Genomic DNA, 17,792 nt, shown 5'->3' with positions numbered 1-17,792 from the left:
CAAGTATTTGATACACTGCCAATTTTGCAGGTTTTCCTACTTACAAAGCATGTAGAGGTCTGTAATTTTTATCATAGGTACACTTCAACTGTGAGAGACGGCAGAGAAGTTCTTTTGCCCATCTTAAATTGTGTTTATTGGCCAGTCTGAGTTATGGCTTTTTCTTTGCAACTCTGCCTAGGAGGCCAGCATGTTCCAAGTCTACAGCCTGTGTTTAACAGCTACCTTCAGACCCTCTCTTCAAAATAAATTGCATTATGTTGGCCTGCACTCTACTATTTTGTCCAGTGTTCTCACTAACAAACCAACAAGTTTCCACAAAAAAAAATGATAATTTTATCAACATTGTTGGAGTCGGGATAAAATAGTTAGCACAGTGGTTATCTTTCATAGAAATAATCTATAAATAAGATACAAATTCACAGTACAAAAATGTTTTTAATCTTTTAACATTTGACATAGGAGATCATTAGGCATCTCTGCAAGTAAGAGTAAACAAATAAATGGTCAGCCTTCTTGTTGATTGCTTCCCAAATTTGGCAGTCTCTGTTGATGCACTGGATCAGCATGTCCTCCTGGGCATACACCACAAAGTGGTGATGCCCCAAGCCAAGGGGCATCTAGGTGGATAATAAACCCATGGGGGTAACAGTTAACATTCTGGAGAACATAGTATTCCTGCAGACTGACGAGTTCCCCTGAGGATTCTGTCTTCATGCGAAGTGATGTTGCGAGTTGTTGTAGCAGCAGCCAGCCCGGACTTCACCAATGGCAGAATCCACTAACTGGACCTCAGTGGATATGTCCAATGGAATGACCAAAGGGGCTGTAGCATTGGTAAAGTCCCTGTACACCTCTTCCACATGGAGGACAGAGGTCAGGCAGCTCCCAGGTTACACCTCTATAGAAGGTACTCCTGTGATGGACACAAAAGTAGGGCCTATAACTGACATATCAGGGGAAAAAACTTAGTTTGTACTCCCTAGACACTTGTGTCGATTCAAAAGGATTGGATATGGGTAAAAGCAAGATGGTCATAACTCCATCATCCTTTCACCTATCTCTTTTGGATCTACACAAGTGTCTAGATTGTAGGGACCACTAGGGATTGTTTCTGGATTTGGATAATATCATGTAGCTCTTGTAACAGAGGCATATTGGCTACACAATCTAATTAATTTATCACAATCAAACGAATGTATTTATCTGTAAAGCATTTGTCAAAGATTAGCTCAGATTATGATAGATGCTCAACATTTTACCTCACTCCCTCAACCAGTCTTCTCTCTTTGGGTCTTGCTGATAGGAACACCATCCTGCTAACAGTGCCTGGCTTCACACCCTAGGAATACAAAGGGGCACTTAGATCATCACAATCACATCACCAATTTAGATTATTCATATTAGCCTTCAATAACCATCCACACAGCCTTAATATTGTTTTGGGCTTTTGCCACCTCTGCTCACTCTCGGTGCAACTATGGATGGGGGGAACCGCACCAATCCCAAATTGAGAGTAATGTGTTGTCTAGTAGAGCAGTGCAACTGTGTGGTTGCACAAAGTAGTCCCAGCAACACAGGAGCAGTGGCTGTGGGCCAGGATGGCAGGGAGTGAGTCCTTTAACACAATCTGTGAAAATAAAGAACGGATAAAACCACAATTCTCTGCAATAACAGTGCTGTTCAAATGCCAACAAACCAATCCTCAAACTAGTTCTCACCTCAGTGAATTATTTTGAATATGACTGTTAAACTGTACTATGTTGACTCCACTATCTAATCAATTTCCAAGTAGCCTAAGCATGCAATTATTTTGAGACACTTACGAATACCCAGGAACTTGTTTATAACAACCAGAACAGTAATATTCATCCTACTCTCAAACTGTGTGGACTCTCGGATTTCCTTATTGACCTGTAACAAGTCGCCCCCATGCTGATCTCTCCTGTGACCTGATCTTTATTGAAAACTGAGAAATACAAATAATTAGAACTTATGCTTTTAGAAAAATGACTACATTTCAATATCAATTGAACTTGACCTAATAGCAAATGTTTTAATCCAGCTAGATAACTAAGAATATGATGTAAAGTATAGCTAGCGAGAAATTGCAGTAACACTTAATTTTACGGAGTCCTTATTACATTGTAATTACACTAACAAGCATTATAGTCAATTGTAATGACTCAGTTACGCTATAATAACATGTAACAACGAATAACTGTTAACATGCTTGTTACAAATGGGTAAGTTTCCATTAATTCACCAATTTAGTTTCTTCTCAACTGCATCCAATTCAGTAATAACTATCACAAGGTTGTAATCTGTTGTGGGCAGATGCGTTGGGTGTCCTGAGATTACATAGGCTCGAGTTACCTAGCCGTGAATGCACACTCCTCAAAATATCCACTCGATCTTGTGCTTGCCCCCCAAAAGTGTACCATCTGGGTTAACTTGGTCGAGTTTACATAAACAGATAAGATATATGTCAACCTTTCTGACTGGGGTCTACCATATAGGTGTCATCCTCAAGTGGGAGGATAAACACACAAGTACACCACAGAGTACATGTAATATCTGCATAAGTACAATGTAATTACTAGGTGTTACACAAGATTAAGCCAGTTAAAATGAAGTATCTTGAGGGATACTTACTTGTAATCAATGTGCACTTATATAGCACATTACACATCCTGATAACCTGACCCAAATTGCAAAGCTTCTGAAGGCACCATCCTAGTGAGAAAATAAACACACTAGTACACCACAGAGTACATGTCATATCTGCATACATACATTGTAATTAATAGGTGTTACACAGGACTTAGCTAGTTAAAATGAATTGTATCTTGAGGGATACTTACTTGTAATTATTGTGTACCTACCATCCTGACAATCTAAATCGTCAGCTTCTGACAGCGCCATCCATCCAAGTGAGAAAATAATCACACTAATACACCAGAGTACATATCTGTAATTTCGGCATAAGTACAAGGTTGTAACACAGGATTTGCTATTTAAAGTTATGTATAACTTTACAGTTACCTATGAGCAATTTCTACATTAGTAAGTAAGGCGGTAGATAGCCTAGCGGTTAAGAGCATTGGGCCAGCAACCAAAAGGCAGCTGGTTCAAATTCCCAAGCCGGAAAGGTGAACAAATCTGCTGTTCTGCCCTTGAGCAAGACAGTTAACCCCCAACTGCTCCGTGGGTGCTGTGGACATTGATTAAGGGAGCCCCCCGCACCTCTCTGATACAAAGGGGTTGGGTTAAATACGGAAGATACATTTCGGTTGAGCAACTGACTAAGTACCCCCTTTCCCAAGTGAAAATACCTACAATTAAAAGATGAGCTTCTCCTTTAGTGGTACAGGTACCCCAAGGGTATACTTTATTGCAACATGTAAAAAGACCTTACATTTCTTACAAAATTAGAAGGATTTTTGTTAGATTTAATAATTAGATTAAACAAAGATAAAGGCCTACTAGATAACATAAAAATAACTATTCTACTGGTGGTGTGTAGTAGCTTGAAAGCTAATTCAGAAAAAACTGATTATTTTTCTTCCCTTATAACATTACAAGTAACGAAGGAAATCGACAACTCTTCATCTGTTTGGTTTCTCGTAGGCATTTTCCCACCCTAGAGTAAGACCTTGTAGTAATCTTCAGTAGAGAAGAAAATGAAGCTATAACTAGTATAGGGTAATGTAAATCATCATCATCATGATTTCTATAGTTTAGACCTGCTACCTAACTAGTTGTGTTATCCAGGTACCAATAATAGTGCTTACTAACATTAATAAATTAGCGTTTAGCTATATTGAAAAGGAACTAATGTTACTCAGTGTGTTGACACAAGCGCTAGCTAGCTAACTACCGTTAACATGCTGGGTGTGTCTCAAATAATACCCTTGTGGTACCGATACCATGAAAACAAGGTTCACAGAAGATTAGACAATCTAACCCAGCTAACATTTGCTAGCTAGTGAATAGCGACCATGGCATAGCTATTTCCTAGCTTTAGGTAGCAACCTAGTCAAGGTTAGAAAACTAGCTAGCTAACGTACTAGCTAATCCAAAAAACTAAACAAATTGCATTGAAAGTCTATTGTGTAAACGGTAACTAGCTAGCTAACCTATTTGATAGGCCTAACAAAAACACCAGAGAAGCTAACGTTAGCAAGCTACAGTTAAATAGCGTGCCAACGTTAAGACAATGACTTATCAATGACCCAAGCCCAGCTCCGGTAATCCCTACAATTGTGACACTGAGTTGTCCTAATGTTTCAGCAAATGTACATTACACCAGGGGCGTTGGTAGACAAAATATAAGTAACCTAATGTATGTCCCTCTAACTGCTCTGAATGCCTCTGCTGATCCTACAGCTATTGTATGTAGTAATCATGTGCCAATGAACCAGATTTATACTGTTAGCACTGAGGCCCTAGTAGGAAGTCCACTGTATGCAGCTCACCCTGCACTAACATAAATAACATGAGCATATCTACTTCTGCTAAGCTTCCCAGTAACGCAATGAAAACTAGCAAGCATCCCAGAAAAGTGCTCAAAATAGCCCATGTTAATATATGTAGCTTAATGGAATCAATAATTAGTTTGTCAGAATATGGATGTCATCTTTTACTATCTCTGAAACTCACTTAGATAATACCTTTGATACAGTGGTAGCAATACAAGGTTAGAATATTTACAGAAATGCCAATGGTGGAGGTTTTGCTGTTTATTTTCAGAACCACATTCCTGTAAAGCCTAGAGAGGATCTCATGTTAAATACTGTTGAAGTAATATGACTACAGGTTCATCTGCCTCACCTAAAGCCCGTTCTTTTGGGAAGCTGCAATAGACCACCAAGTGCTAACAGTCAATATATGGATAAGATGTGTGAAATGCTTGATAATGTATGTGATATCAACAGAGGTATATTTTCTGGGTGATTTAAATATTGACTGGCTTTCATCAAGCTGCCAACTCAAGAAAAAGCTTCAAACTGTAACCAATGCATGCAACCTGGTTCAGGTTATCAGTCAACCTACCAGGGCAGTTACAAACAGCACAGGAATGAAATTATCAACATGTATTGATCATATATTTACTAATGTTGCAGAAATGTTGTTGAAAGCAGTATCCAGATCCATCGGATGTAGTGATCACAATATAGTAGCCAAATCTCGGGAAACCAAAGTTCCAAAAGCTGGGCCTAATATAGTGTATAAGAAGTCATACAAGAAGTGTTGTCGTGATAACTATGTCATTTATGTAAATAATATTTGTTGGTCCGTGGTGTGTAATGAGGAGCAAACAGACAATGCACTTGACACCTTTATGAAATTCCTTATTCCAGTTACTAATAAGCATGTGTGAGGGATCAGCCAGATCAAGTGGTCCGACTGCGCCCTCTCCTGCAGGTGGGCCGCAGTACAGCCACTACTGATGAGCTCACCTGAGGCCAATTGACTGATTTTATTATTTGTGCTCTCTTAAGGACCTGACTGAAGGGGCAGAGGGGGGGAGTGTTTATGAGCCGGAGACTATGCCAAATTCCGGGACAGTAGAATTCCCTGTTATAGGTTCAGCTCAAGTTGTTGTAGTGGCGTTGGGAACCAACTGTTAGTTTTTTTTGGGGGGGGGGGGGGGGGGGGGGTTGTTTGGATAGCCATTACCCCGGCCTTTGTTTGTACGGTCCCGGGGAGAGTTGAAAGTCATGTCCATGTGTCTCATTTCGTGCTGTCCCGCCTAGGATTTCGTCATTGAATAGGTACGGCCTTTCACACATACATCCATTAAGAAAATGACTGGAAAAACTTTAATCCATGTTGATGAGGAATTAAAACATTTCATGTTTGAGAGGGATGAGGCAAAAGGAATGGCAAGTAAGTCTGCCTGCACAAGCGATTGGCAAATTGAGAAATCATGTGACTAAACTGAATAAAAAGAAACTACACTATGAAACAAAGATAAATGACAAAGAATGACTAAACCTCAACTAAATCTTGTATTAAATCATGTGGAAATTGAGCAAGTTGAGGTGACTAAACTGCTTGGAGTAACCCTGGATTGTAAACTGTCATGGTCAAAATATATTGATACAACAGCAGCTAAGTTGTGGAGAAGTGCAGGTCCTACAGGCACTAGTTTTGTCGTACCTGTACTACTGTTCAGTTGTGTGGTCAGGTGCCACAAAAAGGGACGTAGGAAAATTGCAATTGGCTCAGAACAGGGCAGCACGGCTGGCCCTTGGATGTACACAGAGAGTTAACATTAAACATATGCATGTCAATCTCTCCTGGCTCAAAGTGGAGGAGAGATTGACTTCATCACTGCTTGTATTTATGAGAGGTATTGACATTTTGAATGCACCGAGCTGTCTGTTTGAACTAATAGCGCACAGCTCGGACACCCATGCATGCACAAGACATGCCACAAGAGGTCTCTTCACAGTCCCTAAAACCAGAACAGACTATGGCAGGCACACAGTACTACATAGAGCCATGACTACATGGAACTCTATTCCACATCAAGTAACTGATGCAAGCAGTAAAATTAGATAAAAATACACCTGATGGAACAACGGGGACTGTGAAGCAACAAACATAGACACATGCATACACACACACACACGATAACATACACACTATACACACACGTAACGTTACACATGGATTTTGTATTGTAGATATGTGGTGGAGTTGAGGACTGAGGGCTGTGTTGTGAAATCTGTGAATGTAATGTATTTAAAATTGTATAACTTCCTTAATTTTGCTGGACTCCAGGAAGAGTAGCTGCTGTTATGGCAGCAGCTAATGGGGATCCATAGTTGTTGTAACCCTTCCCTTGCAGTCAAATGACCAAATCGCCCTCTTTGACATCATGGATGGAATGTTAATATATTTCATAATTAATAAAGATTTTTTTTTTTTTACTGCGGAAGATATTGTTTCTATGTCAAACGGTTTTGTTATATTTCAGTATTCTGTGATGTATATAAAGTGTAATATTGGGATGCAAACTTAAAATTGAATACACTTCAACATATCTGACATGGTACAGGTGTCTTCTTTGTTTAAGCCTTTTACCATGTGTGTGAGGTGGATGCATCTGTTTCATAGTAGATTTGTTTAAGATTACCAAGAAACACTGTGACCCTGGTTTAGCCCACTGCAGTAAAAGGTTAAATTGGCTAACCCTTATCAAATGGTTTGTGCAGGCTGAAATGTGCCGGCTGAAATATGGTAGCTAGCTAGTTGAGAATACTCACTCTCATAGTTGTCGACGTAACTCTATGTGCTTTGTAAATCCCTTTTTCTTTTCTATTTGAAGCAACAACTGAGGCTTGCACAATACAGTGAACATAGTTCACTGTAATAGGGGTGAGGCAATTGGTGTAGAAGACATTTTGTGTTTTGACAGCTGTCAGTACAAAAGATCGAAACAGGCACTACACAGGAAGTTGTTGGGCTGGCGGAGCTTAAAAGCAGAGGTGGGCGTGCATAAACGTAATTAAGTGCCTTACTGTGATTTGAAAACAATTTTAAAATGGTCAAAATTAACAAATATTGCTTCTTAGCAGAGAGCAATTTCTCAAACAAGAATTTTGCTTGGACTGTCTGGGAGTGGTCCGAGTGTGGAGAGGAAAACTGAAAACTAGATGTTATTGGCAGAGGTTTGGAACTCTCTAACTAATTTACCAAAACTCCAGCCTACCAAAACAGGCTGGAAATTTCAGGCTGTCTTTTCAAACAGCATTATCACAAGTATTCCTACTGGAGCCTGGGGAGGGAGGAGAGGAAGGGAGGGAGGGAAGGGAGAGTCAGTAGTCTCCCCTCCTTTCTTGTCCCCTCTCAGTTAACGTACTGTAGAACTAGGTTAGAGTAAAAGTATTGTGAAAATATTGCTCAGCTAAACTGGTCCCAGATTTGGCTATACAGCACAAACAGATCTAGGACTGAGCTGCAGTATAGATGGAATATTGCTGTACTTATTACTGAATACTTTATATTGGTTACTAGTAGTTTACAGAGTTCTGGTAGTTATCACAGACAATGGGTTACACACATCATATGAGCTCAAATAAATTGGTTGGTACATTTTTTTTTTGTATTTGAGTTGAAGTATTAGTTCAATGAAACTACAGTACTGTAAGTATAGTGGAGACAGAGGCTACTTACAGTTGGAGTCCATGAGGTCTTTGCCAGGTCCTGGGGACGTGGGCTGGACACAGTACTGACACAGACAATCTTTGCCATTGAAGGTAACCCTATCCCCAGCAGGAAATGGTCGTCTGTGGGAGAGACAGAAAGCATACATGGACTAATGATCAGACACCAGACGGATACAGACAGATGTGTAGCACGGGTCACATTAGGGTACATCAGTTTGGGAATATTCAGTGTATTGATTAACAGTGGATGATGAGGTGAATGTGTGTCAGCGTTGTTGGAGTGAGCCGATTGACCCATTTCAAGACCAACGCCAATCAATGCAGACGAGGATGCAGGCAGGATGATAAGAGTAAAATGAATGTGAACAATAAGAGTAATGAGATGGACAATGAGTAATTCTGCTAGCTCTTGACCAGGGCTCCTTTGAAAAATAGATTCTTACTTGCAGATGGTGCAGACAAAGCAGGCAGGGTGGTAAGTCTTGCCTAGGGCAGTGACCACCTCTCCCTCCACAAAGTCCCTACAGCCGTTGCAGCGTGTACCGTGCATTCGCTGGTAGTCCAGGGTACACAGGTAGTCTCCATTTTTCATGAAGAAGCCTCCCTGAGCCAGGTCACAGCCACACACTGCAGGGACGCAACAGAAGTCAGTAAGTCATGCTATTCATCTATCCTCCTTGCATCATATATATATATATATATCTCTTCATCTATATCTATCTATATCGCAGTTGTAAATGAGAACTTGTTCTCAACTGGCCTACCTGGTTAAATAAAGGTGATTTTTTTTTTTATATCCATCAAATCATCTGTGGTAGAATTACAACATTATGCTAAGCACATTACTTTTATATTAGAATGTATTCCTATATTACATTCTTACTGCCTTTTTCTGAGAGGAGCCTCTGAGGTTTAACACTGACAGTCGATGTATGATGGTTTGGTGAAAAGACAACATTCCATTCCATGAGTAGTGTCTGTGAGATGCTGATCTGTGAGGAGGAGAACCCTCCCTCTAGGTTATTAATGAATACTGGACTTCATCAATTTAAGGGAAGGACCTAGCGTCCCATGTTGCATAAGTATTTTTGGATATACAAGTAGTAAATGACCTAGAGATGGATATTTGGCGCCATGTAAATCCTGCTGTCTGTTGTATGAGCGCACAATGTACCTGTGTATAATTTCACATATGTTCTTTGTTACGAGGACTGAAGAAGACTATAAAGAGTTGTAACCGAACCCTGCTTATTTGGGCTTTAATGGTCACCCAATGGTGTAGAGTTAACGCTCCATTACTGCAGTAATTATTAATAAAGTTTGATGGTTTTGAGGAAATCTGAAAATCCATTTGTTGATCTTCCATGTGTTCGACTGCAGAAATGTGTGCTTGTGTCTCCATTAGATTAGGCTACTGTATGTTACTTTGACAAAGGGTATGACAACAAAACAATCAAAAATGTAAAATGCCAATACCTCTGTGGATATGTAAGGTTAAGTTTTGATTGTATTTCCAGAGACAAGAACAATATCTTTCACCTTCAAATTAATCAATTATTAAGATGGCCCCTCCTGGAGTCTTCCCCTATGGGATTGCTAGCACTGCTGTATTTTGCACTTGTAAATAATGTATTATTTTTCCACATGTATGTTTTGGGATGTACACTAGTGTCTATTAATAACAAACTGTTGTAGCCCTTTCCTGCAGTCAATGACCAAAGACACCCTCTTTTGTTATATATATTTTTCATTATTACATAATTAATAAAGCTTTTTTTTTTTTAAACAGACAAATCCGGTGTTTCTATGTCAAACTGTTTTGTTATATTTCAGTCTTCTGTGATGTGTAAAATTGGGATGCTAATTAAAAATGTAATACATTTCAACTCTATATCTGACAAGGTGTGTACTTTTTTTAAGGCCATAACCATGTGTGTGAGGTGTATACTTTTGTTTCAAAGTACAGATTTGTAGAAACTCTGTGACCCTGATTTAGTCCACTGCAGTAAAAGGTTACGTGAGATGTAGGCATTGGTCTGATACACATTGTTTGAAGTACAATAGGCCAACATAGCTACTGTAGTAGTTCAAAGCTGTGTGCTGGAAAACCTTGGGGTCCTGGGTGGCGCAGCGGTCAAAAGCATTGCCTGCAATGCAGAGGCACTACTACAGCCAGGCTGTGTCACAACCGATCGGGAGCCCCATAGGGATAGGACGGAGCCCAATTGGCCCATTGAGGATTTGTAGAGATGAGCCAAGGACCCAAATTCAGGGAGAAAATGAGGTTAAAAAAAAATACGCTTGTGGCCATACCACCATGCCTGTTCAGGGTCGGGCCTGGTTAGTACTGGGATAGGAGACCACCTGTGAATACCAGGTGTAGTACACAAAGAAAAAAATATTATTAAAAAGGAAAACCATGGGTGGAGGAGGCATTGTGGTGCTCATGTCAATTTCCTTTCTTTTTTTGCCCTGGAAGGTGATTACACAACATTATTATACACCATAACTGCTGGGTGTAGATGACTTCATCCATGTGGAAAACCTTCCATAGCAAAATATAGCTAGCTTCCTTTCCTTGTAGTTTGGCCTAATGGTAAGGACATGTAATTTAACAACATAATCTTTTGTCATGATTCGTCCAGTTGTAGCGCGCGATTTTGCGCTATAGCTCAACGCTGCTTTTAGCAGAGTTTTTTAAATTACATTTTCTTAAAAATGTGGAGGGCAGTTGGCCAATAAGGGGCAAAACCATTGTATATCACAATGTTTTCTGAGTACATAACCACAATGGGACAACGGTTGACATCACCCAACCTTATATTGTAATATGCTACACTGAAAGCAAAGTGTAAATAATCTGAATCCAAATATTTCCCATATGAGGAAAGTTAATTCCAGAACGTCAAGGTTCCTTCGCTGACAATTTACAGATATTGCTTATTGTATTTGTAATTGGAGAATTCTAAGTCTGCATTCCAATTGGCCTCCATTACTTATTTAGTGCACTATTTTTGACCAGGTCCCATGTCAATGTAGCCTACATAAACACGTCCTCACTCCGAATTTACTTTCACATACAGCTTCGTTACTTTCAACTAAAGTAAGTTACATTCAACTAGTCAATGTTATTCAGGTATTCTACGCAAATGAGTATGGACGCTGATCAATGTCTAAATATGTTGACCTGATATCAGTTGAAACGAACACAGCTTGTTTCCAAAGCTAAGCAGGTTACATAGAGGTAGGTATCTGGATGGTAGACTTGTTCTCACTGAAATACAGTACATTATCGCCCATTATCTCTCACTGTTCAGGCAGAAATCATTGGACTGTGGCATCACATTCTATTTCAATATGCCTCTTTAATTAGGTTGATAGTATGACGTTGTTTCAAACATAGGAGAGAAAAAAGAGGAAACCCACACACTGCTCTTGATAGTATCACTGCTCTTTAATAAGCTTTACGTAAAGCTTTTTCTCATTTTATTAAACTGTTACCATGCACCTACAAAAAAAGATAGCTCAGATGTGCGAGTGCCTTTTGAAAAATCAACATAGGAACAAGGTCAAATAAAATGCCTACAGTGCCTTGCAAAAGTATTCATCCCCCTTGGCGTTTTTCCTATTTTGTTGTATTTAAATTACAGGTTGTAATACATTTTTATTTGGATTTCATGTAATGGACATACACAAAATAGTCCAAATTGGTGAAGTGAAATGAAGCAAAAAAATAACGAAAAAGTGGTGCGTGCATATGTATTCACCCCTTTTGCTATGAAGCCCCTAAATAAGATCTGGTGCAACCAATTACCTTCAGAAGTCACATAATTAGTTAAGTTGCAATCTAAGTGTCACATGATCTGTCTCATGATCTCAGTATATATATACACCTGTTCTTTAAGGCCGCAGAGTCTGCAACACCACTAAGCAAGGGGCACCATGAAGACCAAGGCGCTCTCCAAACCTGTCAGGGACAAAGTTGTGGAGAAGTACAGATCAGGGTTGGGTTATAAAAAAATATCAGAAACTTTGAACATCCCACGGATCAATTTATTTTAAATGAAAAGAATATGGCACCACAACAAACCTGCCAAGAGAAGGCCGCCCACCAAAACTCACGGACCAGGCAAGGAGGACATTAATCAGAGGCAATAAAGAGACCAACGATAACACTGAAGGAGCTGCAAAGCTCCACAGCGGAGATTGGAGTACCTGTCCATAGAACCACTTTAAGCCGTATACTCCACAGAGCTGGGCTTTACGGAAGAGTGGTCAGAAGAAAAAAATTGCTTAAAGAAAAAAATAAGCAAATACATTTGGTGTTTGCCAAAAGGCATGTAGGAGACTCCCCAAACATATGGAAGAAGGTAATCTGAAGGAGGTAATCAGATGAGACTAAAATGTAGCTTTTTGGCCATCAAGGAAAATTATATGTCAGGCGCAAACCAACACCTCTCATCACCCCAAGACACCATCCCCACAGTGAAGCATGGTGGGGGCAGCATCATGCTGTGGGGATGTTTTTCATCAGCAGGGATTGGAAAACTGGTCAGAATTGAAGGAATGATGGATGGCAGTAAATACAGGGAAATTCTTGAGGGAAACCTGTTTGTCTTCCAGAGATTTGAGACTGGGACAGAGGTTCACCTTCCAGCAGGACAATGACACCAAGTATATTGCTAAAGCAACACTCGAGTGGTTTAAGGGGAAACATTTAAATGTCTTGGAATGGCCTAGTCAAAGCACAGACCTCAATCCAATTGAGAATCTGTGGTATGACAAAGATTGCTGTACACCAGCGGAACCCATCCAACTTGAAGGAGCTGGAGCAGTTTTGCCTTGATGAATGGGCAAAAATCCCAGTGACTAGATGTGCCAAGCTTATTGAGACATACCCCAAGAGACTTGCAGCTGTAATTGCTGCAAAAGGTGGCTCTACGAAGTATTGACTTTGGGGGGTGAATAGTTATGCACACTCAAGTTTTCATTGTTTTATTTCTTGTTTGTTTCCCAATAAAAAATATTTTGCATCTTCAAAGTGGTAGGCATGTTGTGTAAATCAAATGATACAAACCCCCCAAAAATCTATTTTAATTCCAGGTTGTAAGACAACAAAATAGGAAAAATGCCAAGGGGGGTGAATACTTTTGCAAGCCACTGTAATTAAAACTAAAATTCAACCACCCACTTGAATTACGTTTCTATTTGGAATTTAACACAATTTCAATGGTTACATAGTTCTGATGATTATGTTGAAATTATATTGATGAAACAACCTGTTAGTCAAGTTATAGGAAGACTCAGCAAAATGATATTGCCATAGCAGATACTGAGATGAGCGAGATGCAAGACTTCGCTCACACACACAGTATCTGCGCATGTGCACGGGTTCACTTCAAGCTGTTCACATCGTGATAGCCACTCGACCAAAACAGCAGTGAAGTTGAGCCTCATGCTTTAATGCTCTTAGTTGTTGCGGAAATTTACCCACTACGCTGTTTACTTTCTGCATCTGTGCCATATATCTGAATCTACATTTTAAGTCAATGTATTTAAGTTGAAGATTTACCCTAATTTCGATGTTTACACTGGTTGAAATTAGATGAAAACAATACTGGTTGATGACTTTTTCATATCCAATGTATTTACCATGATGATTCCACATCACAATACATTGACAAATTATGTTGAAACAACGTTGATTCAACATGTGTGTGCCCAGTGGGAATTGAGCCTGAGGACGAGTTTATCTTCAACTAGGAGTGTCACAACTGCCGCCATTCACTTAATGAATGACAGTTAAATCTCAAAGTATTTATCTTGGACCAGCAGCTCTGCAGACTCAAAATAGACTATCTGTGGCTGGGGATTTACCATGGCTTGTTAGTTCTCAGTCAGTCAGCACAGCCCAGACCGCTACAGTCAATACAGCCTGCTGGTCGTCAACAGTGTGAATGAAGATCTATGGCCCCGCACACACTCAGGTTTCACAATTGGATGTACAACTGATTTTTTGTTGTTGATACAATAGAGAGTAGGTCTGCACAAAAATCTTTACACAACCATTGTGTGGTGTCTCCACAGCGTTTATGTAATTATTTGTGTGCAGCTCTGTTGTATGGAAACAGTTGCGTCAAATGCAGTATACAGTACATCAGTGGTAAAAACAATGTGTGGGACTAGATCATCCATAGCTCTCCAACTAGTCTCTTTCCAACAGACGTCTTTAAGCAGCACGCTCTGAGACTGCATGCAAGGCTACTCTCTACCAGCACCTATACCCAGATATCCTTAAATGGCTTTAGTCAGTGGGTTTGGATGGATGATTTCAAAGAGGAAGTTCGATTGCCCATATCACTCCCATAGATTTTTAGCTAGCGGTGGCTAAAGTTAGCTGAAGTTTGTAGTGGTTGTTTTAGGTGGTTCCTTAACCTAACATCAAGTTGTAAAACCCTGAACTTCCCCTTTAAATGGTCCAACCACAGAGGTCTGAGAGGACCTATGGTGCTGTTGTATTTATATCTGTTGTAGGATCTGATCAATTACCATTGATCTATATCCCATCATGGGTCAACACCCTGTTATCCTCAACTTGAAGATCACTGATCTGTTATTATGTCACAATATTATGTGGCCTTTGTCTCACCTATTACACTTTATATTGCACTTTGTTTTGCATATTTCATTAGTATGCAGAGAGGTTGAGTTGTATAAATGTGACAGAATAACAGTTCTGTGCTTAATAAAACTCTTTCAGTTTAAAGAGACAGTGTTTTGGCAGGTCGGAGACAACTTAATCATAGCCATACAATTACCATATGAGTAATGTACGATACATTGTGCAATTACAAAAGAGAGCATAACAAAAGTCCTACAGTATTGGAAAAAGCCAGAGAACTGAGGACTAGGAGCCTGGGACGGTTCAATGCTTGAGATAACTAGGTCTAATCATCCTTATGCAACGAGCCACATTCAATCCCAGGGATGAATAGGACAGAGAGAGAGAATAACGTTTAATTGGATCAAGACTCAGAGTTGCGGGTGTGACAAGATTAGTTCTTTACCAAATCGATTTCAGCCAGAGGTACGGTATATGTGTGTGCCAAATGACATCATATTCTCTAGTGCACTATTTTTGACCAGAATCCATAGGGCTCTGGTCAAAAGTATGTAGGAAATATGGTGCCATTTGGGACGCACATTTATTTAATTGGTCCTCAGACCACCTCATCTAAAGTAGGTTTAGGCCACACAAGCCAGGCTGGTTTGCATGCCAGGTAACGGTGTTTGGTGTTGTCATGGCTAGTTTGTCTCCCTATGTGAGAAGCTGCGAGCTATAAACCATTTGTAATAGAAAGTGAAATGCATGCAGTGCCAAGATTAGCTTTTCTCTGAGCGTAGCATGCAATGAGTTCCTTTATAGACAGTCACGCACAAATACCATCTGGGGTTTGTGTCCTGTGTCTGTGTGTACGTGTACACATGTGCATGTGAACAGTATTTGTGTGTGCAGGAGTGGCACTGTGGGAGTATATTACAACCAATTTTTCTGGAGACAACACATCAGAAAGTACTCTATCACAGAGATTTCAATAGGACCATGCACACATTTTTAGCATAATGAGTATGTCTGGCTGACATACGTGTAGGAGGGAGCATGTTGCAACAACAATGCAAATTAAGGTAAAGTGGGTGTCCCAAATGGTACCCTATTCCATATATAGTACACTACTTTTGGCTAAGGCTCATAGGACTCTGGTCAATAGTAGTGCACTGTGAAGGGAATATGGTATCATTTGGGACACAGTAAGAGAACAGAATCAACAAAAGTGCTATATGATGACAGTTGCTCTTTCACTTTCTAAGAGGAAAGCTCTAATGTATGCTTTGAGAGCTTCCAGCCCACACACGCACGCACGCACACACACACCGCCTGTGAGGACTGCAGCACCAACAACACGTGGTAGCAACACAACATGGTAGCAGCACAAAACATGGTACAAACATTATTGGGCACAGACAACAGCACAAAGGGCAAGAAGGTGGAGACAATACATCACGCAAAGCAACCACAACTGTCAGTAAGTGTCCATGATTGAGTTTTTGAATGAAGAGCTTGAGATAAAACTAACCAGTTTGAGTGTTTGTTCCAGCTTGTTCCAGTCGCTAGCTGCGGCATACTGAAAAGACCCAGGGATGTGTGCGCTTTGGGGACCTTTAACAGAATGTGACTGGCAGAACGGGTGTTGTATGTGGAGGATGAGGGCTGCAGTAGATATCTCAGATAGGGGGGAGTGAGGCCTAATACCCTGACTACACCGCTTGCATCGTGTGCGCGAGCATTGCAAAATACATTTAGAAATCTATGTTATTCAATTACTGCACCCAGACTGCTCGTGAGCGTCTGCGTTGCCAAGGGCTAAAATAGAAGTCCTTTCTATTTCTGACGCAGATCGCGCTGCAAGTCCTGCCTCTCCCATCTCCTCATTGGTTTATATAAGCAGGTACCCACGTGCCATCGCCTCATTGGTTACACCCACGTGGGTGATTGAAAGACAAACTGTGTTGCCGGTTGTCGTGGTAATACTATGAAAGTTTAGATGCCAATCACTATATAAGTTCAAAGATGAAAAGGCCTGGAAGGAGGAGAGATGACTAGAAATGATTCGGTTGACCGTTTTATGTGTGGATTAATTGTCAGAGTAAAGGACCTTGTGCATTTCAGGTAAAATAACAACCTAATGTTTATATCCCAGGACAAATTAGCTTGCAAGTCCAAGCTAACTAGCTAAATTGCCATAAATGTTTAATGCTTTTCGACATGTCCCCAAATTAATGTCATTGGTTCATAGTTTGTTTTGATATTTTATCCTGCGTGTCGTGATCACGTTTGGGTGACAAAATAAATGTATGCACGATGGCGCACGCGCGCAACCGGTTTGGGTTCCGTGTACGAGTGTTTTATAAATAAACATCAGCCAGTGGGTCTTGCAATGGGTATACAGAGATGACCAGTTTACAGAGGAGTATAGAGTGCAGTGATGCGTCCTATAAGGGGCAAATCTGTGGTGGCAAATTTCAATGGTATAGTTAACAAACACACCCCCATAAAGAAAATTTGAATTAAAAACAGGTTCAGCCCGAGGTTCGACCGTGATCTTGCAGAGTTACTCCACCTCAAGAATTGCATTTGGCAAAAGGCTTGGCACGCCCATACTCAGGCTGACTGGCTCTCGTTCAGGCAAATGAGAAATAAGTGCACTCAGGCTATCCAGAAGGCCAAAGTAAGTTACTTTAACTTCTTTGGGTTAGGGGGCAGTATTTTCACGTTCGGATGAAAAGCGTGCCCATAGTAAACTGCCTGCTACTCAGGCCAAGATCCTAGGATATGCATATTATTAGTAGATTTGGATAGAAAACACTCTGAAGTTTCTAAAACTGTTTGAATGATGTCTGTGTATAACAGAACTCATATGGCAGGCAAAAACCTGAGAAAAAATCCAACCAGGAAGTGAGAAATCTGAGGTTTGTAGTTTTTCAACTCTTGGCCTATCGAATACACATTGTCTATGGGGTCAAATTGCACTTCATAAGGCTTCCACTAGATGT

At 40.3% G+C, this 17,792-nt stretch overlaps 1 protein-coding gene and 1 long non-coding RNA gene across 9 annotated transcripts in view; both read right to left on the bottom strand.

Annotated features, from left to right (window-relative positions):
- LOC139570580 (actin-binding LIM protein 1-like) overlaps nucleotides 1–17,792 on the bottom strand; it is a 150,037-nt gene that overhangs the window by 41,071 nt on the left and 91,174 nt on the right. For all 8 annotated transcript variants that reach the window (XM_071392550.1, XM_071392547.1, XM_071392551.1 and 5 more), the window contains exons 3-4: nucleotides 8,624–8,807; nucleotides 8,188–8,300 (exon numbers count right to left, since the gene is read on the bottom strand). In XM_071392550.1, coding sequence (XP_071248651.1) covers nucleotides 8,188–8,300; nucleotides 8,624–8,807 — 297 coding nt within the window. The remainder of the gene's footprint in view (nucleotides 1–8,187; nucleotides 8,301–8,623; nucleotides 8,808–17,792) is intronic.
- LOC139570582 (uncharacterized) lies at nucleotides 419–2,640 on the bottom strand. Its single transcript, XR_011674113.1, has 3 exons — nucleotides 1,468–2,640; nucleotides 1,263–1,342; nucleotides 419–916 (listed from the first exon to the last, which is right to left on the bottom strand). It is a non-coding gene; the product is annotated as an uncharacterized lncRNA (long non-coding RNA).

The sequence above is a fragment of the Salvelinus alpinus genome, chromosome 3 (genome assembly GCF_045679555.1).
Source record: "Salvelinus alpinus chromosome 3, SLU_Salpinus.1, whole genome shotgun sequence".
Lineage (NCBI taxonomy): Eukaryota > Metazoa > Chordata > Actinopteri > Salmoniformes > Salmonidae > Salvelinus > Salvelinus alpinus.
This window is presented reverse-complemented; position numbering and strand designations above follow the sequence as displayed.